Source organism: Vanellus vanellus, assembly GCF_965231255.1.
Source record: "Vanellus vanellus genome assembly, chromosome: 3".
Classification (NCBI taxonomy): Eukaryota; Metazoa; Chordata; class Aves; order Charadriiformes; family Charadriidae; genus Vanellus; species Vanellus vanellus.
The window spans coordinates 102,031,366-102,055,225 of NC_138907.1; the positions used below are offsets into that span (position 1 = coordinate 102,031,366).

The following is a 23,860-nucleotide window of genomic DNA, read 5'->3' on the forward strand; positions in this document are numbered from 1 at the left end:
CATGGGCTAGGCTCATGGCAAGTGACTGTGTCTACACTGCTGCATTTCTGCATGGTACCCAGTCTGGACCGAGCCAGCTAGACTGTGAAGATAGCGTGGGCCTGATGTCACTCCCAAAAGGTGGTTTTGTGCAGCCAGTGTGGCTGTAAGACAGTCTTAATTGTATGGATACATGCTGCCCCACGACAGTTGAACTCAGGGCCAGAAGACAGTCCCTGGCCCATTTCATTTGCTAGTACTGATGTAGCCTTGGCAGATCAAGGCCCTTGACATTTATCAGTCAACAAAGGTGTCATTATTAGCTTAGCCTAATGACACTACCACACTGTACACTCTTCTTCTCCCTTCCATATTCCCAGCACCTGGCAAGTGAATACTCAACATTTAACAGGAAGGTCTTGGAGAGATTTAAAGAAAGAGAGAGATAGTGATTGATACCCAAGATTTGTTCAAGAAGATAATAGGGCTCTGGAGAAAGGAACCTTTTCATCTGAATGACAACAGAGATTAGGATGAGTTTCAGGTCAAATTTACAGGTCAAACAGCCTCCCACCTAAAACATACTTTACGTGGAAACGATGAACCAGGTGTTGGAAGTGCAATAAACAGAAACAGAGACTGATTTTCTGCTTTCATTTATCTGAGAATCTGTTTAACAATTCAAGGATGTCACACTGGAACCTGCACTTTATCGTACCATCACTCCCTGCAAGTGAATCACTCTGACATGTAGGTACTATTCACTGAATAAATACAATGTGCCTCCCTTCAACACAACTTTCTTTGAGGTATGATTTATTAGATTTGGTTCATATTCTAATACAATATGTGGAAATTATTCTAAGTAACTCCTACATTATTTTGGGTATCGTGTGAGATCATAAAATCATAGAATCGTAGGATGGTTTGGGTTGGAAGGGACCTTAAAGGTCACCTAGGTCCAAACCCCCTGCCATGGGCAGGGGCACCTTCCACTAGACCAGATTGCTCAAATTCTCATTCAACCTGGCCTTGAACACTTCCAACTCCTCTGAATTATGGAAAGCAAGGTTGGATTTTTTTTCCGGCTGCATGCTGGCTTTGTTTAACAGGATCCCACAAAAGCATAATTTCTGCTGAATTCAGACTTCTTGAGTTGGTTCAGACTCTGACTTTGTTCATAGTCCAGAAATTTCATGTATAGAATCATAGAATGCTTTAGGTTGGAAGAGACCTTAAAGATCATCGAGTTCCAAACCCCCTGCCATGGGCAGGAACACCTCCCACTAGACCAGGTTCCTCAAAGCCCCATCCAAGCTGGCCTTGAACACTTCCAGGGATGGAGCACCCACAACTTTCCTGGGCAATTTGTTCCAGTGTCTCACCAGACTCAGTGAAAAATTTCTTCCTGATATTTAATATAAATCTCCCCTTTCAGTTTGCAGCCATTCCCCCTCATCCTATCACTACGTGCCCTTGTAAAAAAACCCTCTCCAGCTTTCTTGTAGGTGCCCTTCAGATACTGGAAAGCTGCTATAAGGTTTCCCCGGAGTCTTCTCTTCTCCAGGCTGAACAATCCCAACTTATCACCTTATTTAAGAGACAGTGTGACTGTTACTGAAAGTAGTATTGGCTACTGTCAAAGTTTTCAGAAGTTGACTGTCTTTTGCCATCAAAATTTGCTCTTTGAAATCTCACTGGCTTCATTCAGTTACCACAGTACTGCGATGATGAACAATGACTATGCAGCCATTCACCAATTTAAAATAAAGCTGTGTACACCAGAAAGAATTACCTGAAATATTGCAGACATCTTCAACAACATTCCAGACACTCTCACATCCATTTGCAGCATTTATACATTGCTCCCTCAAGTGCAGACAGTCAGTAGTCTGGGCAGTAGATATACTTGTGATGTACGTGAACAACACTGTAAAAACAGAATATAATGACTATTTAATACAATAGATATTGTACTGACCTTTTCATTTACACTTAGATTCTAGCAATATAATTTACTGAGTTTATCTATAGATTCAAATTTTCTATTTTCTACCAAGTTACTTTTTAAAAATAAAATTTTTCCTCAGTTTCACAACTGGAAAAGCACATTTACATTTCAAATTTTGAAAGTTGCAGTGTGGCATATTTTGTATTGGTTTTATCTCAGTATTAGAACATCAACCATATGAATATATGACATCATTCCATAGATATACAGAAATGACTGCAGTTCTGAGACCCATAATAAGTTATGGAAAGGAAGATACTATAAAATTCAGATGAAACAGCATTTTATTTGGATTGCAATTTCATCAAGCTAGAGACTACACAGGAATTCCTATGAATAGACCGTGTGAAAGATATTTGACAGTTACACAACTGTTAGATAATAAACGAGATTTTATTTCATAATACAATACTCTTCACCCTCTTTGTTTTTACTTCCCAGATGCATCATTTCTTGAAAGCAAACCCCACATTTATGTCTTTATCTGCTTCCCTGAGTGCACTGAACCTAAAGGCCATGTTAATTGCATAAAAAAGTTCTGAAACTGAAGACTGATACGGAGGTTTCAAGGTAAAGAATTTTAAATCGGCACCACCTCTGGCTTATCAGTAGAAAATTAAATTGGTTGCCTTGCTAAGAAAAGACGAATCAGTTGGGGTTTAGTTCTTTCATCAACATTCCCATGGTAACAAAACCTCTAATTTGTAACCATGTGTCTTAATTTTCTATATAATTAAGTTTCAGACACTGATTTCAGGCCTTATCAAACTAGCTGTTGAACACCTGATGGGAGTGTTTTCCTTAGGTATTGAAGGACACAGATTCTCCCAAGTGAAGTCTCCTTTTTTTTCTTATGTTCAGGAAAGTTCATATGAAATTTGAGGTATTTCCAGCACTGTTTAATTCCTTAAATATCATCTGCAAGAGGCATGAAATATTCCCTCAGAACTTGTCCAGAACCTGTTCAGAGAAATTAAATGCTTCCAATGATACATGTGAGAAATAAGAAATGAAATATCAAATATTGCTTTTAATAATCTTAAAAAGCCACTACTGTTTAGAGGCTTATTGCCTCTGGAAACGATGCTTACTTGTGATATATTGGTGCTACCATAGGGACCCATGTTGATAAAAATGAAGCAACATTTAATGCTTTGTAACTAAGTGCAACAGCATCTAGTGTGGCTAAGAGACACAGAAGAAGCCACATGTGTTTACCGTAGCTGGTGCTAATCCTTCCCCTGTTGTGCATATTCCTGCCAGTTCTCAGATCTATGCAGGGCTGGTTGTGATTTCAGTGATTTCCAGCCTGAAACATTCTTTTAGACTGCGTCTGCCGGTCAGCCTGGAAGACCGATTGATAGAAATAGCTCCTGCCACTTGAGGAATGTGCAGCTGGCCCATGCATAGGGAAAATTTTGGCTCATTATGACAACATTTTAGTCCTGGGACTGTCTCCAAATGTTCTTTCTAATTGTGAAATTACTCACTATTTATTCAGATGACAGAGAAAAAAAATGTTGCCAAATACCTTACAGGTGAAAATGAATGTATATTAAGACAATCAAAAAATTACAAACCCAGGAACTTTTTAAGAAAAGGTATTCTGCCGGAAGACCATTTACCTATTTTGTAGGTGCTAACACAACAGAAGATTTATGCATCTGATTAGGATCCACAGCACAAAGACTCTGTGCCATCTCCCTCCAGTTAAGACAGCTTTTGAGAAGCAGTGGCTGAAAATGAATAGTCAAGTAGGATGGATTGAGCAGCCAGTTAGCAGCTCCTGCTCCTTTGTAAGGATTATTTCAGAGTGTGTTTATTTTGAACCCACCTGGAAACTGTGCCCATAAAAAGGAGGAGATGCTTTTGCAAAATAAAGAGCCGAGTGGCATAATCTGTGATTGAAGCTAATTCAGTCTAAGAAAGGGCTTCTCTAGATCCAGTGTCGTGTTATGGATGGGTCTCTTGTTTCCTCAGCAGTACACAGGGGTGTACTGTTGCAAGCATACATGAAACAAACTGGGCTATACAATTTTAGAATCCAGTACATTGTAGCTTATACAGTTGCTTCAGTTGACAGTTATTACTTTAGTCATTCACTTTAGTTATTTAGTGTTTGGAGTACTAAGTATATGTCTTCTATTTAGAAGAGCTTAGGAGATCTAGGAGTTAGTTTGTAGCTAAAACTTTTAGAGGGATTCATTTTGACACGAAGACACATAAATTTAGGTTTCTACAGGTGTCTGCATTTTTGAACAGGTGGCTATTGATTCACTGGATAGGTGTAAAATTCCCTGTTCTGAAGAATTTGGTGTCTAAAGTGGAAAGGGGAGAAAAAAGAACATTTTAGCACCATCATTTTGCAGATTGGGAACTGGGGAATGGAGGCATTAGTGTCTCTCCCAAGACTGCAGAATTATTATCAGGCAGATCATAATTAATAATAGGAAACCAAGCTGTGGTTTCTATCCAACAGGGAGAGCAGCAAGATAGCTCCAAAGGAGAAAGGCAAAGTATATTTTAATATAGTTTGAATACAGTTGGAAAGTGATAAAGGACAACTTCACTCTAACACAACCTGGGCAGAACTGCTGACAGAATGTTTTTAACAGTGGAGTATGAGTTTAAAGTAGTGGCACGTTAAAGAGAGAAGCAGCAAGAATACAATATGTAGAGAGGGGAAAAGGAGAATAAAAGAAATTAAAATATACTTGTCTCATTATAGTCTCTTCTACCAAATCCTTCTGTACCAGCTTTGTTGATTTTCCCTTTTTCTCCATTCAAACCCAAAAGGAAATGTCAATAGCCCTCTATGTAGCCCTGCCAGCACTAAATGCTTTCCACTCCACAAACAAGTGGCTGTTTATTTAGACAAGGCATCCCATTTGTGGGTCTCCTCGCCGATTCAGCTTCTTCTCACCGCTGGCACTGCTAGCCCTGCTACCCTGCCTTACCTCCCGCTTCAGACACGCTACCTGTCACCGGCCTGAAGAAGCCTGTGCCAAGCCGATGGGCCTGGACGTCACACACCGGTGCGAGCCCCCAACAGGTACCTGCTGGCCCCCGCCATGAGGCTCCCCAGGAGAAGGAGCAAGGGATGGAGCTGTAAGGGGAACGCGCCGAGAGAGAGAGCAGAGAGGCCGGGGCGAAGAGAGGGTCCTGTCGATGCTGGGGGGCTGCCTCCCTCCCCGCCTCCCGCGGCACTTACCGAGGCAGAGGAGCGCGGCCATGGCCGGCCGGGGGCGGCTGCAGCTCCGCGCCGAGCGGGCGGGCGGCGGGCGGCAGGTGCCGGGGACGGCGCCACCCCTTCAGCACCCGCCGCGTGGACAGCGCCCCGCCCGCCCAGGGCGGGCCGTGGGTGGGTGTCGCGCCCACCGGGGCAGTGCACGGGGCGGGAGGGGGCCGGGCCGGTTCCCTTCCCACGGAGATACCGCACCCTTCTCTGCCCACCTCTTTCGGTCAGGGGCAGTGGATGATGCTGTCCCCCTCGCCTCCCCCACCCCCGCGAGGTTCCTCTGCCGCCGCCGTTACACCCTTTGCTCACGTTTCTCCTTTTGCCGCAATGGCTAAGCTGGAGTGCGTCGAGAGGAGACGTGGTTCTTCGGCATTCTTCACAGCATCTGGCACTCCCTCTGCATTCAGTTCCCACTTGATTTCCAGAGAAACTAACAGAACAAGTCTTTGGCTGCTGCCTATAATCTCTCCAGAAAATGTCTGTTGCTATGCCTGGCCATCTTCTCTAAGCATTTTTCCATGCATTTTAGAAGTGAATTTGTTTGTTTTCATCTCAGAAGTGGAATAGGATTGTGATCTGTTAAGGAAAGAGAGGAGCTATGGAGCATTTTGGACAGCAGACCAGAGGAAGGAATAACTAGCCTATAGTGTAGACCCATACTGGACTATGGGCCTAACTTCAGGAGTTTCACTAAAATACATCAAAAACTAGTTTGCCATACAAAAGTCAGCAGCTGACTTGGGTATCTAATCAAAAATAAATCAACCATAAAGCATGCAATCATAGACCTGCCGGTTTCACGGGATGTTCTTTGCTTTTGCACTGGAAGGAGGAGGAAACAACAGATCCCTATTAATTTCTCCATGCTACTTGTGACTCTGGTTTTCACAAATTGCTTATCCTATACAGAACATTTTTAATTGGGTTTGGTCCTTGAATGCTTAAAGTAAAAGGATATAAAATTTCTAGCATAGCTAGCAGAGATGGAGATATAGTGGGTGAAATCCTGTCCCTATTGGCAAAGCAAAACTTGAGCCACGTCCAGATTTTGCTTATTGTTTGTTTAGCTCAGGAAAAAGAAAATTCAATCTTGCATATATATTTTTCTTAAGCTCAGTTTTTAACTTAGTTAATTTATTATATTCTTTATTTAAACACTTATTGCCAACATTGCTAAATACTTGTCTCTTTTTTTTTTTTTTTTGGAAAGTGCATTCAATTAAAGAAAATACTATTTCATCCAATATATCCAACAGCCAGAAAAAAAAAACCACCTTATTGTCAGGTAAAAGGAATAGCCTGAGAGACGAATATAATTTTAACTGTGAGACAAATCAAATTTTAGGTTGGAAGGCTAAATTTGCCTTGGCCTTAATCCATTGCAGCAGTAGGCTGCAATGCATCTTAGGGTGAGGGCTGAGTTAAGCTAATTTTTAGTGTACTCTCCTTCCTCTAACTAAATATCTGAAGGGCAGGTGTTGAGAGGATGGGGACAGACTCTTTTCAGTGATGCCCAGCAACAGGTCAAGGGGCAATGGGCACAAGCTGTAACATAGGAAATTCCATCTGAACATGAGGAAAAACTTCTTTACTTTGAGGGTGACAGATCACTGGAAGAGGCTGCCCAGAGAGGCTGTGGAGTCTCCTTCTCTGGAGACATTCAAAACCCACCTGGATGCATTCCTGTTCAACCTGCTCTAGGTGACCCTGCTTTGGCAGGGGCGTTGGACTAGATGATCCTCTGGAGATCCCTTCCAATCCCTATGATTCTGTGATTCTGTGATAAACCACTCTCCAGGTTAATGACATGCAACAGTTTTGCTAATGTCAGAGAATGAGATGCTGCCCTCTATGCAGTACAGAAGAAAAGGAGAAAAAAAGCCTTTTTGGAGGTGGAGAGGTGGAAAAATTATCTTGCAGTCATTGTGACTGCAGGGCACAAGCTTATTACTACAGCAACAACAGGAAAGGAGAAAGAGGTCAGGATATGAGACCTCCAAGACTGTCAAATGCGTTGAGAGATATGTTTTTCTAGGTTTTTCTCAAATTTTGTAAAACTAAAGAAATAAAGACGTATGAATATTTGCATCAAAAATATTTTTTTCAAAAAACCAGAAATTTTTGAATGAAAAACCTTTTCATCAGAATAACCAATCTTTAGCTTGATAACCATATTTAACCAATCTTTAGCTTTATAACCATATTCTCTGCCAAGAATTTGTTAAGACCTATCCTTAGAATTTCAGATCTTAGATAAGCTCTGTTTTATCACTTTTGCCTGAAAGATATGCTATTTACTCAACAAAAATCTGGCCAGAGAAAAACCCAGAATTCTTTCTCAATGAATGTCTCATCTTTTATTTATATTCTCCACACAAAAAAAGTACTGTTAAATTGAAGTTATGGCCAAAACTAAATTCCTGGGAATGTTGTAATATTTTAATATTGGAGAGCTAAGTAAAAATAAGAAAAGAGAACAGAAGAGAAATTTGCTCTTGCAAAAAAGAAAATTAAGGCCACAACCTCAATTTCTAACCTGTCACAGGAGACCTGCAGGAGCCAAAAACTGCCGATGACCTTTAGTGCTCTTCTCACCTCAGATTAACGAACACAATTTATCCCATTGTCATTAAGGTAGTAGCAAAAAGAAGACAATTTGTGTTGGCAGGTGGTATTCATACCCCCTTTAGAAAGATGTTACTTTTGTTTTTTTCCATGAGCATCACTCATGTTGCTGTTTTAGTTCTTTGTTAGCTGGCCCAAGTTAGAAATACTGTACTCTCTTCCTCCCTGTTGATCTCACAGGGACCTGGACAACACACCTGACAAGGCATGATAATTTTACAGGTCTTCCATGGTCACCTGTGACCTTTTATGTTTGAAAAGTATACACGCTCCTCTTTTATACTGACAAAGTTTTCTTAGATAGCCATTTACTTTCCACATTCTTGCTCTCTCTTCAAGGAAAAGCTGAAAATACATTTTCTGAAATGATAATATAGGTTTGCAAAATTTTGAAATAATTGTCATTTTTCAGCAGCGGATTGAGGCAACATGTTATGGTGTAATTAAATGATTACTGATAATTAATTTGCAGCTAGATTACTATACTAGTTTTTAACTTTTTTTTTTTACTTTTTATTTACTTATATCAAAACAAAAGAAAAAATTAGAAGACTTTTCAAATTCCATTCTCCCATTTCTGTCATGTTCTAATTCAGCAGCTGTTTGTCCAATCTTTTCAAATTATATAGAAAAATCATATCTTGTTCCACACAGTTTAAGAATACTACACTTCCTGTGGTTGAAGAGCAAAAATAGCCTGCTAATGGCAAAGGAATTGCAATAGCTATGAAATGAAATCCTGCTGTACTTGCCACAATAATTGGTTTTTCTTTTCTTAGAAGAGACAGAGTAAAATAATTTCTTGAAATACCAATAACATAATAGCTATACTCAAAAATTAAGCTTACACATAGGAATAGAGAAATTCCTATGATTTTATTTGATGTTTAAACATTCTTTCCATTTAGATATTTCTCTTTATTCTTTTTTAATAGAAAAAGAATATTGTCCTTTCTCTTTTAATAGAAAAAGAAAACTTTAATATACAAACAAATGCTTTTTTTTCTCTTACTTTACACCAGTGTAAACTAGGACTAATTGCAACAATGTCAAGTAAAACAGCTGTTGGGGAAGGCTAAAGCATAAAGTGATTAAGCACTGCATAAAACCATAGCTGTCATGATAGACAGTACATTGCATGACATTAGGTCAAAGTAAAAGCTAGGAAAAAATATTTACATAAGTTAACCAAATAACACCTTGTCTATGTAAAACTGGCTTTTCGGAAACAGTTGAATGGGTGAGAATATCTTCTTTCTATATGTCAAATGCTTTTTCCTGAAAAACAAGTCCTCCCTCCCATGTTACCCTTCCTTTTGAAAAATCAGAACTGAAAAACAAGAATAGTGCCACAGGGAGATTATGGCTCAGGGTCTTAGAGATTAGCCTCTTTCTAACCAATAGCCCATGTTCCCCTAGTAGACTAAGTCTCCAGTGGTGCACCATCTTCATTCTTTAAGAAGAAAAATTACAATGCACAGTAGGAAGCCCCAGGCCAGGGAGCTCATCCCATAAATGGAAAATGGATAATTACTTCATCTACCGGTCCAATGAGATATCACCTCTATAATTTCCAAAGAGAAACATTTATTTTAATTGTTGAGAAGTCAACATTTTCTTGGCATATAAATCTGTTAATTGTTTGTATCATTAGCATTAAACGGCAGCTGAGAGAGAAATTGTGAAAGCAGGCAAGATAACCAATGTTTTCTATTTTAAAGATCCTCAGAGATCTTCTGGAGCAACACTTGCAGACATGAAGGACTAAAATGAGCTACCAAAGTTAAAAAGTCCTGTCCTTCAGGGGTGCTGACACTTGTTATTCCTATTGGCCTGAGTAGGAATTTTGAGCTTATAGCACCTTTGAGCATCACGTAAGTTTTATTTAAGTAGTTAGTTTTTAGGCACTCAAGTCTGAAGAAAAAAATAATTGGCCGTAATCTTATGGAAACATGTATGACTTGCAGCACTTTGGGTTCACATCTTAGAAGCATGTCTGTGCTTAGAAAAGTAACCTGGAATCTCCCCAAATCAATCTGAAGTGAAAGTTCCATAACAAACGTAGAATTTACTACAAGTGAATTAGCAGAAGAAGTGCAAAATAATTCCAGAATATCACTAGTGCATAAGTAAGCATTCCTCGTAAATAAGTCACTCATTTATAGAAACAAGATAAAAATAAATGATGTTTGAGACTTCTTTCAAATAATTAGAGTTCTTTATATGATACATTTTAGAACATTCCACAGCATCTAAAATATATAAAAATAAATATCTACAGTATTTACAAAGTATGATACAATCGAATCCTTAAAAAGATTTGTAAAGACATGTTCTTTAGCTCATACTGAGGTAAGTAGGTTTCTGTAAGACTGAGAAGAAATAGGAGAGGCAGTTGTTTGAAGGAATCCCTTTGTCCAGTTGTGGTCTGTAACACAGCTAAATGCATGTGCCATTCTCTAGTGGTCTTACATGTATTGAGCCAAAGTCATCCTTGTTGCAACTCCATCGAGGTAAGTTTAGTTATGCTAGGGACAAATTTGTCCCACTCTGCGTTTTCTGTGTTGCCAGTGCCTTCTGCAGAAACCCTCACAGCTTCATCTAAATTTGAAGTCATGTTCATCCCTGGAATGTGGAGATGCAGTTCCACTGATTTCAACGGGCTGAGTGTACCTGGGATACCTGTAAGATAAAATAAAGATTCTAAGGTGATGTTATTGTTTGGATCAGGTAGCTGACTGGCTCACCCTGAGATTGTCACTCTCCGAACACTATGCAAGTAATGATCTATTAAAAAAATGGCAACAACACCAGAGAAGAGCAAGCTGAACTCAGGAAAAGAAACCATTCTTTCTATAGTAAGTGAAAAGAACAGACTTCTTCAGAGGAAATTTATTTAATTCATTTTAGATATATATTTTAGGAACAGATTAGCTGTCCCTAGACATACCAATTTCTCTGTTATCAATATGTAGTTTATCTAGTCCTAGCCTACAGTGTCTGAGATAACTTCTAGACAACCAATGTTCACACCCGTAGGACAGGAGGGATGAATCCTGTGCTTGCAGTCCCTTGCAACGTCCTGCCGGGATATAACATATAATGTAATGAGAAATATCAAATAAAAAATTATATGTCATTTTGCATCTATTCACAAAGCTGGGGAATTGCACAATCATTTCATTTTTTACCCAGAATTGAGAAAGCTTGAACAACTTCTGCCTTTCATTTAAGAATGTGTTCATTTGTTTATCAACCTGTACTGGAGAAAAATCAAAAGCGGCTTCCCAGCTGCTCCTGAATACACACAATAACCCACTCAACAGGAAACAGAACAGAAAATGTGAGAAAAGAAATTAATGTGAATTTCTTATTTCATCAGCCCAACTCATACCAGAATGCATGGTAAGCAGATAATTTGAAATAGTCAAGGACATTCACGTACTTCAACCTGTACACCTAATTTTGGTTATAATATTTGTTATAAAATAGAGCACAACTTCAGAGAATTAGCTCTGAGTAGAATATAGCTGTTTATAAAAACATCGTAACTCCAGGGAAAATAATTTTCATACTTTCAAGTACCTGTTCTTTATTTACTTAGGAGTCTGAAGGATGTAGGGATCCAAAGAAAATACTTATATATGATTACCTTACCCTCTCCCCAACTGCACCTCAACTTTTGAAATAAGTGAGATGAAATTTTAGTTCATCAATATATTACCAAAGTTGTAGAATATTCTATAAAATTTCTTGTAAGTTACTTTTCTTACAGTCAGTTCTTAATTGTAAATACCCTTCTCTCATTGCATTGTGCTCAGATTCAAATATTGTTCTATGCACAATTAAATTTTACTTCCACAGATTCAAAAGACATAGAGACAAATATACTACCAGTGGGTAAATGGTGCAGTACCATTGGCTTGAAGTGTGTTTATGTTGGTCAATACAACATGTTCTGAAAGTTTTGAAATGTTATCAAAATTGCTGATCTGGGTGGTCAAGGATTTCCGACTCTCTGTACTGGCACGACCTCTGGTGAGCCGCTCATCATGGTGACTGCGAATGCCAAAGATGCAACAAGAAAATGCTGCTTTAAATTCTTCTCTAAATTTCCCTGTCAACCACAAAAAAGACTTATGAAAAAATTGTTTCAACAAACTTTATAGATTAGAGAAGAGCAGCTATTTAAAGCAAAATTAACCCAAAACACCCAGATGTTTTTCTAATGCAGAAGCAGAAAATCACAATTTCAACATCTTGGAGAAAGATTGAAAAAATATAACCTCTGTAAGAAGATATGTGAGGTATGGTATGAAACTTAAATTATTCTTGGCTTGATGGAATGGACAAACTAGAATGATTTATGAAATCATGTCATGAATAGTCTGTTGATTAATAACATATCTAATAAAAATAAGTAATTGACGAATCATAGGTGTAAATGACTGAATTATTACTTGATATGTGAAATGAAGGGCATGCTTAATTTGTATTTCATCTTGAATACATTTTAAAAGAAGATTCAAAGTGTTTGACAGCCCATTAGGCTGCTTTTGGGGCTCAGAGTAAGTTGTTCAAACCATCCTCACATTACACACCACAAAAATAACTACAGTGGGGAAATGTGTAGTGAGGATCAGTAGACTTTTGCCTCTCTGAATTTAGCTGTCATATCAACAGCTTAGGTCCAGATTCTGCTGTGCACAGCCAAACAAGACAAATACAAACTAAGATAAATCTATACTAGTAAGTAAACAGCATCCTGGCTGGTTCTTTGCCTTTGAACGTAGTTGGCGCAATCTGGTCATGTAAGTGTTGTTAAAGACTCACAGCCTCCAAAACCCAACACCTGCATATAAAATGCCAACTGGGGACAGCCCCTGGCCCGTGCTACCTCCCAGCCAGTATCCGGGGAGTGTTTCGGGGAACGGTAATTGTTTCAGACCAAAGTCATGCCAGGGACTTCTCTATCAAATTAATGGTACGGACAAATTCAAGCACTTGGACTCAGGCCCTGGTGCTCTGCAGTTTAGTTATAGGTAGATAGCCTGAAGGCAATGGGATACATAAGGCATCTTGTTCCAAGAAGAGGATCTAACTCCCACCGGAGGAGCTGGGCTGATGTTAGACAGTCATTAATCTTATTTGCTATGGCTCATTACGTTCAAACTATACACTAAACTTGAATTCTGGGTAACTGTAACTTACCACTGAGGAAGTTATAAATAATAGGATTGGCTGCACTGTTTGCATATACAAGCCAATGTGAGAATGTGAACCAGGCGTATACAGTTTCTCTGTCATCAGCGTGATTAAACATTCCAAAAACCCTACGGAAAAAGAAAAGCAAACCTGAAAGATGGCAAAATTAGAAATCGTATAAAAAGATTTGGCAACTTGCAGCCTAATTTTATCTCTGATGACCTATCTGCAGTATCACAGAATAGCTGATTCAACAGTGCTTGCTTTCTTGAGCAAATAAAGTCCTCCCCATCCCTCAGTCTCCCAGAGACCATCAGTACTTTACTTTGCAATGGTGCATATGCATAACTTTTCTCTAAGTAACCAAAGCCATCTGGTGTCAGATAAGCCAAAAAAAGATGGGAAAAGTTGCTTTGGACCTATTCAAGTCATCGAGGTTCCCAGCTTTAGGCTCACTCTCCAATAAACGGTGGTTCTGGAGTTAGAAAGGCACTGACCTGGCCCAAAACCTGAGGGCACAGTAGCAGCTTCTGTCCTCCAGAGAAATCTCTTTTGCCCGGATTCCTTACACCTAACTTTTGCCATTTAAATGAAAATCTAACTACAGGCCTACTCTGCTATTGTAGCTGAGGCAGCCTGTGTAGTTCCTCTGTGGTTCAGATCACAGCTGGCCTGAACTGCCTTCTGGAAATACTTCTTTCTCTCCCCATCGCCCACCAAGGGCCTCGAGGATGAAAAGTACTTAAATTAGGCCTCAGCAGAGTGCCAGAATTGAGTGGGATGTATTTAAGCCGTCACATACCACCTTGAAAATATTCCTTACAACCTGAAATGTTCCTCAAGCACCAATAAAAGGCCGGTTAGTTTTGAGGATATTCAAATCTTCTGCTATATGTCTATATGTCTATATGGTATTCCAGAAGCCTCGTGAGATTTGACTACAGCAAAGCCTTAGCCTGTCAGGCATTGCACAAAAAGCAGAGCGTAAAAAATTATGTCTCGAATGAACAGGAGAGAAAATGGTAAAAAAGTAAAACAGAGCTTCGTAAGCACACCAAAGGGTTAGGCTAAGGTCTCAAAATGGGGCTTGGGTTTGAACCCAGCATGTCACAGTCCTGGGGGCCAATTCACAACACGACACTCTCCCGCTAGCCTTCAGCTGCTGCTTTAGGTAAATGCACTTCTACAGATGCATTTACGGCAAACAAGCTGTAATCCTGTGTAAATGACAGGTTTTAATGAGGGGATAGGCTAGATTATTTTCATGAGGAAGAGCTCGCTAATAAGGGTTCTACAATCTGGCCCTCAGTCTCAGTACTGTGGGTAGGTTAGATATATTTTTTATTGCAACCGTACGCTTATTTTCCGTTTCTTTATTGTGGAATAAGTAAGTTTATCCTTCAAAAGTATCTGCCGGAATAAGAGTCTCATACAGAGGATTGTTTTTAGACAGAAAGCTTTACCAACTGTTTACGTTTTGGGATAAACTTTACCTTTTCAAGACATTGAGGATGCTAATTGGTAGATAGCAAAGTGCAAAAACCAGGAGGACGACCATTAGCATACGCGCTGTTTTCCTTCTTGCACGAATCTGTTTTATTTCAGCTGCCACAGCGCTAATCTTTGACTTTGTTGATTGTCCCAGCCCTCGGGGCTGTGCTGAGGACTGCAGAGGCTTCCACTTTTTCTGAACAACAGAAGAAGTTCCTGGGATCTAAAAAAGACAAAACAAGGGGCACTTTGAAAAACTAGCACTGTGGGTAGCTATAACAAGAAAAACAGACATGTTGACATGCACAGTATAAGCTTGCAGGGAGAAGAAGGTTTTCTAATTAAATTAATTGATGTAGCTGTAAGAAACAAACCCAATTTCAGACACACTTGAAGGACTGCATAAAAATTTGTGGTTTACCCAAATATATCAACTGATGTATTAAAATTGCCTTTACTTCCCATATACCTTGCCTTGCTTGTCTCTTCAGACTATCACACTTACCAACCCTACTACTGCAATTATGTTGCTATAAAGTTCTACATTAAATGTTTTCTTTTATGGCAGAGTAGTTCATATGCTACTAATTTAAGACACTAAACAGCTTTTCAGCGTTGGAAAACAAAGATTTAAAGCCTACATACTTTTAAGTGCCATAAAACTTCCAAATATGAAATCTAGATGACTATGAAGCAGCTAAAGAAATCACAGCTGAAGAGTGGATCTCCCCGCAAAGCTCTTCAAAACTGAATCACATAGTGATGAATGGAGGGGAATCAGGGGAGAGTGCCAAGGCACAGAAAGAATTAGGTTAGCCAAGGACACCTTACAACGGGTAGATGTAGCACCATGTTATTAAAAAAAAAACACCTCATGTTTTGTTTTCTGGGCCCTCCCATAAGCCAAGCCAAATAAAGCAATTCTGCTTCAGTTCTTCAAAATTATTTCCTGCCTGCAGCCAAATGTGAAAGACTACAGATGGCAAGGGCTTTCTCAGAGAACTCTATTACATTGACATGTATAATATTTTCAATGTTATACATTGCAAAAACCTTTTGGGTAGAATTATAGATCTACTCATGCGTAGTGCAGTTATCTGTGGGGTAACTAGTCTCATGAGTGCAAAATAATTCCTGTTTAAAAATATCTGCAGAATTCAGATTGTCTACTATAACATTTTAAAAATTAGGATTTATCCACACAAACTGACCAGAAGAGAATGAAAATTTGGATATTTATTTCAGAAAAAAAGTACGCTAAAATGGAAATAGTTGTTCTCAAATAAAAGCCTGCACATGCAGAGTTGTTCTATAATAGCTATCACGTTTTTTTTTTGTGAATAGCTTCCTTGCACAGGCAAGCCCTTAATTTAGCATTTATGTGCACCATCAAACCTGATTTACAGCTATTGGAATGTTTTGGCAAAGTTGTGTTGTAATGTACAGGAACTCATTGAAGCAGAACAGGAGATATGTTATAACATTTCTTTTTCACTAATGTCTCTATGGACATAAAGCAAAAAAAAAAACCCACCCCAAAAATGTTGCACTTCTACTGAGGATTCCCACTCATTCAGCTGAAATCAGCAGTATCAGTTTCATACCTGGACACATCTGTCCCATTGCGAGGGATTTACCTGACTTAGCTGCGGGCTGTCACGCTGCAATGTGTCTGCCGTTCACTACTGAGACAATACACTATCTAAGGCTGATTTGGGTTTATCAGGGGTGTTTTGAGATTCTGTTCATCTAACTGAAACAGAAGATTTTCCTTCCTTTTCAGTCATCCTGACCTACCATATTTGTAGTAAGAACTGATCAGATAATGGAGACGGAAGCAGAGAAACTCAGCCAAACCTCTCCCTCCTGATCAAGCCAAAGATTCACTTGAAGAATTCTTTGACTGGGTTTCTTGGTGGCTAGACGCAATTTAGAGGGAGAGAAACAGTGTCTGGGCTCAAAATCGTGAATGGCTGTTTCTACAGAAATGTTAGATGTGACTGGTTTTGTACATGGCTTTTACCTGTCGGCACAGGTAGAAGGGCCTTTTCTGGTATTTAAGCAGTCTTTAATAGCAAGAGGTGATCAAAGGTAGGGACCGTATACAATGAACAGTCTCATATATTAAATTGTTAAATCTTCAGGAGTTTCTATTGAGAACCTTTCTATAGAGCCCTATTTTCCTTAGTCTTTACCTGCCATACACCTGGGCTTTGCTACTGTTACACCAATAAGCAATAATACAGCAGGAATTTTATCAGAAAAAAAAAAAAAAAGGAAGAGCTATATACCCACAGACACATTGCTGCACCAGCACCACCTAAGGAGCATAACACTTCAGAAGCACGTGTGTGTATACAGAAATATTTACAAATATACCTTTATGTAAGCACACACGTGTATTATGTATGTACAAGTACACACATGACAGCATAATGCATATATTTGCTTTTCAGTAACCAATCAGTAATAGTGATAATGGTGGAGAATTTGTGTAATTCCAATAATAATTCACTAAAAGCCCACTAGCTATGTCCAAACAGGTACTAAAAGTTGCCTAGTTATTTTTTTATGCACTTTTCTTCTATCCCTCAAATTATTATCAAGGGGTTTATAAGCAGAGAAAATATCTCCAAATATAATAACAGCTTGCAAAGATTGGAAGGGTATATTTCAGCTGCCAAAATAAAAGCAGGCAGGGTTCCTAGCTATTAATATGAGTAGGCTTTAGTGTCAATGTATTGGGATGTCAGTAAATCGAAGTATACAGTATGGAACTTGATAATACAAATTATGTACCAACACTTTTATCATAAGTCCATTCAGTCCTATTTATTTGTTCAGAAATTACTTTTAATCTACTTAAAAACCACAAGAGAACATAGCCTTCTTAGTCACTGCTTCCTTACTAATAATTAAAATTAATTACTCAAAATCCCTGGTATTTGTGGCATGATTGTTCTTGTCTTTACAAAGATGAATCACTAATTCAAAGATTGCTTGAAAGACACAATCCGCAATTTTAAGAGCTATTGCACAGAGTATGTTAAGGATAGCTTGTAAATCTGTCTTACCTTTAGTGATCTGAAAATTTGCATGCACAACACACTCCATTTTACTGAAGGTCTGGTAAACAGCATGGTTTCTTAAATGAAACTACTATCAAATAATACATTTAAGAACACTGCATTCATTTGCTCTGCATGACTGATTATGGCACACCTGTTGCACTTCAAAAAAATGCCTGAAGTCTGCAGCCGAGTCACAGTTGATAATAGATGCGCAGTGGTATTAATTTCACTTAGTGCAGCCTCTTATACATAGTGCTATCATCTATGCTAGGAAAAGAGACATCTGTAATTTTGCATCACTGATAGCACTAAGCCTGTAGCAGTATTTGCCTTTTTGCCACTGGAAAAAAAAAAAAAAAAAGGACCATCCTAACCTTGTCAGTATGTAAGATGTATAAGGACAAGAAATATTGTGAAGAAGAACTAGGCCAGCTAATACAATTCGGGGGAAAAAAACCAACAAAATAGGTTAGTTTCCAGTCATTCAGCTACTGTTCTGAATCTGAACCAGCATTTTCGAGCTACATGCAGGTTAAGAACAATTGCTTTACATTAACTTAATTGGCAGTTTGAGAGACTAGGTAAAGAGGGTACAGAAGAGAAGGTTAAGAAGGAATATGGTGATAAGGTCATTGGTTGCTGCAGGACAGATAACTATTCAGCAATGCAGAATATCTTAGAGCTATGTTAGATTGAACTTAATTTCAAAACTAACCAAGCAAAGCCTTTGTTCTGGTGAACAGTCCCCTCAAATCGTAAAGATTAAATTTTGCCTTCAAACTATTATTTAGTCTTATAAATGTAAAAAATTAAAAGCAAAAATAATAATTTAAAAATAAACAGCAACTCGGGTTTAGCCTAATATGATTAGATGTGAGAATAATCGCTATTATGACGAACGGATAATAACAAAATGCCTTACAGCACATTTGTTTTTTCCTATATTTTAGCAAGAGATACATTTTGTCAGTGTAATGTTTGATTTTTACTTTTAACGCACATATATATATATATATATATATTCAGAAATCTAAAGTCTACTTGTGATTTCTCTGATGGATGAATTTGAACTGTGTGGAAAATGCTCCTGATGTGGCAGATATTATGCCCTGGCCAGGACAGCCTCAAATTTGGATGTTATCAGACACAATGGGGAGAGAGAAATGATTCATGCCCATATCTTGACGGAAATGTCAGCCATCGTTAGAGCCATTTGAGAAGACAGGAGAGGGAATATCTTGCATCGTGTCTTCAACAGGATGAGTTTATTGTCCTTTAGAGAATGGCAGGGCAGGGGGTGGTGGGGAACTACAGCCATAGATAAATTCTAGACAAAGCAGAAGACAGCAGAGAGAACTGTAGACTGATGTGTGACAGATTACAGCTCACATCCAGAATATGATTCTCAAGCTGACACCGCTTCAAATTTTTGGAGGGGGAAAATGTTCTTGAAAAAATTCACATCATTTTTACCACTTCAGTTCAAATGTTCTTTATGAGCTTGCTTGGTTTTTGTTTTGTTTGTTTAGTATCTTTCTTTTCTTTTCTTTCCTGTACTTTTAATTTGAAGCTTGAAAAAAACAGATGTTCACATTAGAAATCATGTCAATTATTTGTCACTAATTCACATCAAATGTTGGTGATAACAGTCAGCTTCACATCAGGCAATTCCAGTATCACAGTTCTGATAGCTGGACTTTCTAGTCTAACTTTTGTTCAGATTGGACCTGCTACGAACCTGAGACTTTGTAGCATGAAAAAGAAAAATAAAAAATTGTGCAGCCTACTGAAAAAATGAGAAGGTCAATCCTAACTTTCGACTGCTACGGGAGACTTTAGCAGTATAAATAAGGTCACCTAAGGTATTTTGGTAAGCATTTCAGATTCAGTGGGACAGATCTTTCTTCTGCCTATAATCAGTCTTTCTCTTGCCTTTTTCTCTCTCTCCCCTTAAGCCCTTCATAGACGTGAGAAGTAGTTTACATTCAGCCTGACTGCCTTCATTTTTTAATGCATCTCAGTGCCTATCCAAGGTGGCTGCAAGCCAGCAGTGCCACTGAACCTGGTAGCAGTAGCAGTGATGGATGTAGCTATCCAAGTCCCAAGTGACAACACGGAGCATATAGAGAAGGCGGCAGTACATAGGAATCTGCGCATAGTCACAACAGCAAATAAATAGAGCTAGTCTAAGCAACTTACCTGGCGACACCACAGCTTTCGAAATATCTGCAAATAGGCCAACACCATAAGACACAGTGGTGCCATGTATGTCACCAGAAAAAAGCACGTGTGATACATTTTTGGGTAAACTTCAGCTGGAAAGAGAATTCAAATGGGAAAAGTGCATTTAAATATACATACACTTCAAAATCACTTTAAATCAAATATTTTATATAGATATGCATGTGTTTTTCAAACATAATAGGTTATAACAGAAGATTTATCCAATAATGATCAGGATTGATTTTTTGATCACCTGTATATACATTCAGTTTCTATTATAAACATGTTTTCACTTCAAGCATCTTTTATCTCTTATATCATGTTATTGCTTTCATACCATGTTATTGCTTTCATATCACATTATTGGTTTAGGTACAAAGTCTTAAGAAGTTTTGCTTTTATTAAATCAGTGAAAGATAAAACATTCCATTATCAAGCAATAGCTAACCAATTATTCAACATACCTCTTCTTTTATGTATTTAACAGTTTGTGTAACTGTCTTTAGTTTTAATTCTGCAAAGGCTACTATCCATCCCAGAGTAAATTGCACAGTCTCTCACAGAAAAACAAAGAATGTAGACTATAGCACACAGGATGCTCATGGGAGGAAAGATGGACATATCTTAAATCACTTTTTGGTGGCAGAATAAATGTGTCTTAAAGGTAGACTCAGTGATTTATTTTTACTATTACAGTAAAAAAAAATAGAATTAATTCAGTCAAGTTCTCTAAACTTAGGAAATTTCCAAGATTATTTTTGATTCAGCTTTAACAATAATGAGTTTGGTACCATTGCGTTCTAGTTTCTTGTGTATCTCTTTTCAAAAGACAATTTATGAGTGTTATTTGCTTAGAGACAAACATCTTACAAGTGTTGTGAGTGTACTGTGTTTTTAAGAGTGTGGTGTCATAACCTTCATCGTTAGATTATAGCGGAATGTGCAATGGGCACCTTGAAAACTTGCTTTCACTTTTGTAACATCAAATGTAGTTTGGTAGTACCAAATATTGATAACAATTACAGCTTAACATCTGTGGATGGCCTCAGAAAAGGAATGAACATTATGTAGAGTGACAATACACAGCAGAAGCAAAACTGTGCATTATATGAGCAGTTAGATTGTACAGTTATCCTAAGCATTGCATTATGGGCTAGAGTAAAGAAGGAATGTTTATGTTAATTTCCTGAATTTTCCAACATTTCAGGATGGTGAGATCTGCAACCAAAACTCTGCATTTAGTTTTAATTAAAAAAAAAGAAAGCAAAAAAGAGTTGCATGAGATCAAAACTTTAGTGAGTCAAACTTACTTCCTGCCTCTTAAAGTGACTGAGATTGTGGACCCTATCAAACAAGAGGTCCCTTTGCATGCCAGGAGGGTCCCCGGGAGGTTGATTAGACAAAGATACACAGACATGGTCCATAACTCTCATAGTAGGGAGGGGTACACCATCACGTTAACTCCAGGCTCGCCCTCAAACCCAAACTCCTGTAATGTCACACTCAGTGTTGGGCCTCAAAGAGCCAGCAGGTTCACCAGTCAGAAAAACTTCAGTATCACTGAAATAGAAACTTGTTATGGCAAAATCTAGCCCATGTTCACTGCTAGCAAAGGCAATAGAGACATCGCCATTGATATTTGACATCTTTGATGGATTTGGCTTCAAAAAATTCAGATCACGGAATCACGGAGTTTTCAGAGTTGGAAGGGACCTCTAGAGATCATCTAGTCCAACTCCCCTGCCAAAGCAGGATTGCCAGAGCACATTACTCAGGACTGCATCCAGGCGGGTCTTGAAACTCTCCAGAGAAGGGGACTCCACAACCTCCCTGGGCAGCCTGTGCCAGTGCTCTGTCACCCTCACTGTAAAGAACTGTTTCCGTGTATTTGAACAGAACTTCCTGTGTTCTAACTTGTGCCCATTGCCCCTCGTCCTGTCACTTGGAACCATTGAAAAGAGCCTGGCTCCATCCTCCTTCAAGCCACCCTTTAGATACTTGTAAGCATGAGCAGCATTTGGCTCTTTTCTTGCTCTAAGATCCTGTAACAAATCAGCTTAGCAGCTCTTGAGTAGCAGCTGCAGCTACTTGCTCTTGTCAGTGTCCCTGGGGGAGGCGGATCATTTGGGGCAAGTTTTTTTGTATATGGTGATAACCTGGGTTTGTATATTTACTGATGATCTCAGAATTGGTTTTGCATTTCAGAAAAAGCAGCCTCACAGCAGTCCGCTCAGACAGGGAAATACCGACACGCATGCTTCACAGGTGGAGAGATTAAGGAGAAACTGGAGTAACGTGACTTACTGGGATCATGGGAGGTCAGAGCTGAAAGCACATTCTTTCTGCTCAGAAGGAGGTGCCACCTGCCTCATCAATGCTCTGCAGGCAGCCAGGCCCCTTTCAGGTAGAAGGACAGTACATATTTAAAAGGCCATCTGGAGTTTATGGCTTCCAATTTAGCATTCCAAGTAAAGCGAAACATTAAATGAGCCTAGCTATCTACAAAGAACCGACGGACCAGGTTGGAGGAAGATCCTAACACTTGCCTTTGAAGTTTAGCCACCTGGAAAGTGCCAGCTGCTAAACATCAAAGGAAACCTGTCCCTCCTCCTCCCAGGGCAAAACCCTTTGTAGAACTTCTCGCTAAGAAGCATGACTCTGTTTAGCCTCTCAAGCCAAAGAAAAGCTTTAAAGCTGTTTGACAATCACAGCAACAAGAAGGAAGAAGGGCTGGTTTGGGACACCCTTCATTTATCAAGCGGGTGAGTTCCAGGTCTCCTTGAATGAGAACATCAATCAGTTTGTGGTCCTGGTGATATATCAGCTGCCTGCCTGGGACTGCTGAACCTCTTACTGCCAAGCAGAAGAGAAGAAAAATGTCTTTGCCTTCTATGGCTTTGGGGTAGAGGGAGATAGCTGGAGTAACCGTCTCTTTAAGAACAAATTAATGATTCTCAAGTCACTGGCTGCTGTTTTACTGAAAAGAAGGAAGGGGACAAAAAGCAAAGGGGTGGTCACAGGGATTGGACAGGGGTGGGATCGGTGTTCCTACTCAGCACCAGTCATACAGTACGATTATTCCACCTCATAAAGGATCAGTGTGCAAAAACAAGCCTTCTTCTGCCTGCTGCAGGGGTTGTTAAATTTTAAACTTTTCTAAAGTTTCCTTCTCAGCGCTGTGTTCCAGTCCCAGGCTGTTGTTCAGTGAAGCAAGGAGGTAGAGGACTGAAACCACAGTTTCTGGATTTTTGCCGGAATTTTACTATATTTGTGTAAATACATATATACATGCGCGTATACATATACATATGTATACAAACTGAAGACAACACGGACTCAAAAGGTTTTGATATGTATAGCAAATGAAATCTTCCCTTAAGCCATTGGTGCATAATGAAATTGGTACTCTTGACAGCTTCCCTTAGAATAGGGAAAACCAACAAGACTATCAAGTTCGTGCAGCATCAGCAGAGAGTTCCCAGGCTCCCTGGGAAGATACCTATGAGGTTTTGGAGTTACCAATATGAAGAAGAAATGCGGGTAAAAGGGTATATTTTTAGAATAAAGCTTAATAAATAGAGATATTAGGAAGTAGGTGCCCATAGCAGAGAAAATTCAACCACACAACACAATCCTTTCCAAACTATGTTTGTATGTCAGAGTACTTACAGTTTGCTAATACTAAAATTACATTCTCAAACCTGATGTATTATGCTTGGGTTATCAATTCATGGTAACACCAAGCATAATTTTAGTATTAGCAATATTCTGACTTCTTTCTGCATTGAAATGTCCCACATTTTTTTCCTTAAATTCTGAACACTTCGATAAACAGGATGTATAATGCAATTTCCAGATACTTATTTTCCAGAATTAAGACAATATGGTTTTGTACTATTTTATGAGTAGTCTAAGAGGAAATGGAATACAAAGTCTTCCCGTTGTTTCCATTCAACCGTGTAGTTTTGGGAAAGGATTATCTCCATGTTCTTTTTATCATTTGCAAAGGGGTTGGCT

The 23,860-nt window shown here is 38.9% G+C and overlaps 2 protein-coding genes across 2 annotated transcripts in view; both read right to left on the minus strand.

The window, feature by feature from the left end:
- Nucleotides 1-5,223, minus strand: part of GFRAL (GDNF family receptor alpha like) — a gene marked incomplete at both ends in the record, with an annotated part of 28,729 nt that extends 23,506 nt beyond the window's left edge. Inside the window, 2 exons of the mRNA XM_082481351.1 lie at nucleotides 1,775-1,909; nucleotides 5,202-5,223. Coding sequence (XP_082337477.1) covers nucleotides 1,775-1,909; nucleotides 5,202-5,223 — 157 coding nt within the window. The remainder of the gene's footprint in view (nucleotides 1-1,774; nucleotides 1,910-5,201) is intronic.
- Nucleotides 5,224-10,341: 5,118 nt separating this feature from the next.
- HCRTR2 (hypocretin receptor 2) overlaps nucleotides 10,342-23,860 on the minus strand; it is a gene marked incomplete at both ends in the record, with an annotated part of 33,451 nt that continues 19,932 nt past the window's right edge. Inside the window, 5 exons of the mRNA XM_082481798.1 lie at nucleotides 10,342-10,535; nucleotides 11,770-11,970; nucleotides 13,065-13,186; nucleotides 14,552-14,772; nucleotides 19,820-19,935. Of these exons, the coding sequence (XP_082337924.1) occupies nucleotides 10,342-10,535; nucleotides 11,770-11,970; nucleotides 13,065-13,186; nucleotides 14,552-14,772; nucleotides 19,820-19,935 (854 nt within the window). The remainder of the gene's footprint in view (nucleotides 10,536-11,769; nucleotides 11,971-13,064; nucleotides 13,187-14,551; nucleotides 14,773-19,819; nucleotides 19,936-23,860) is intronic.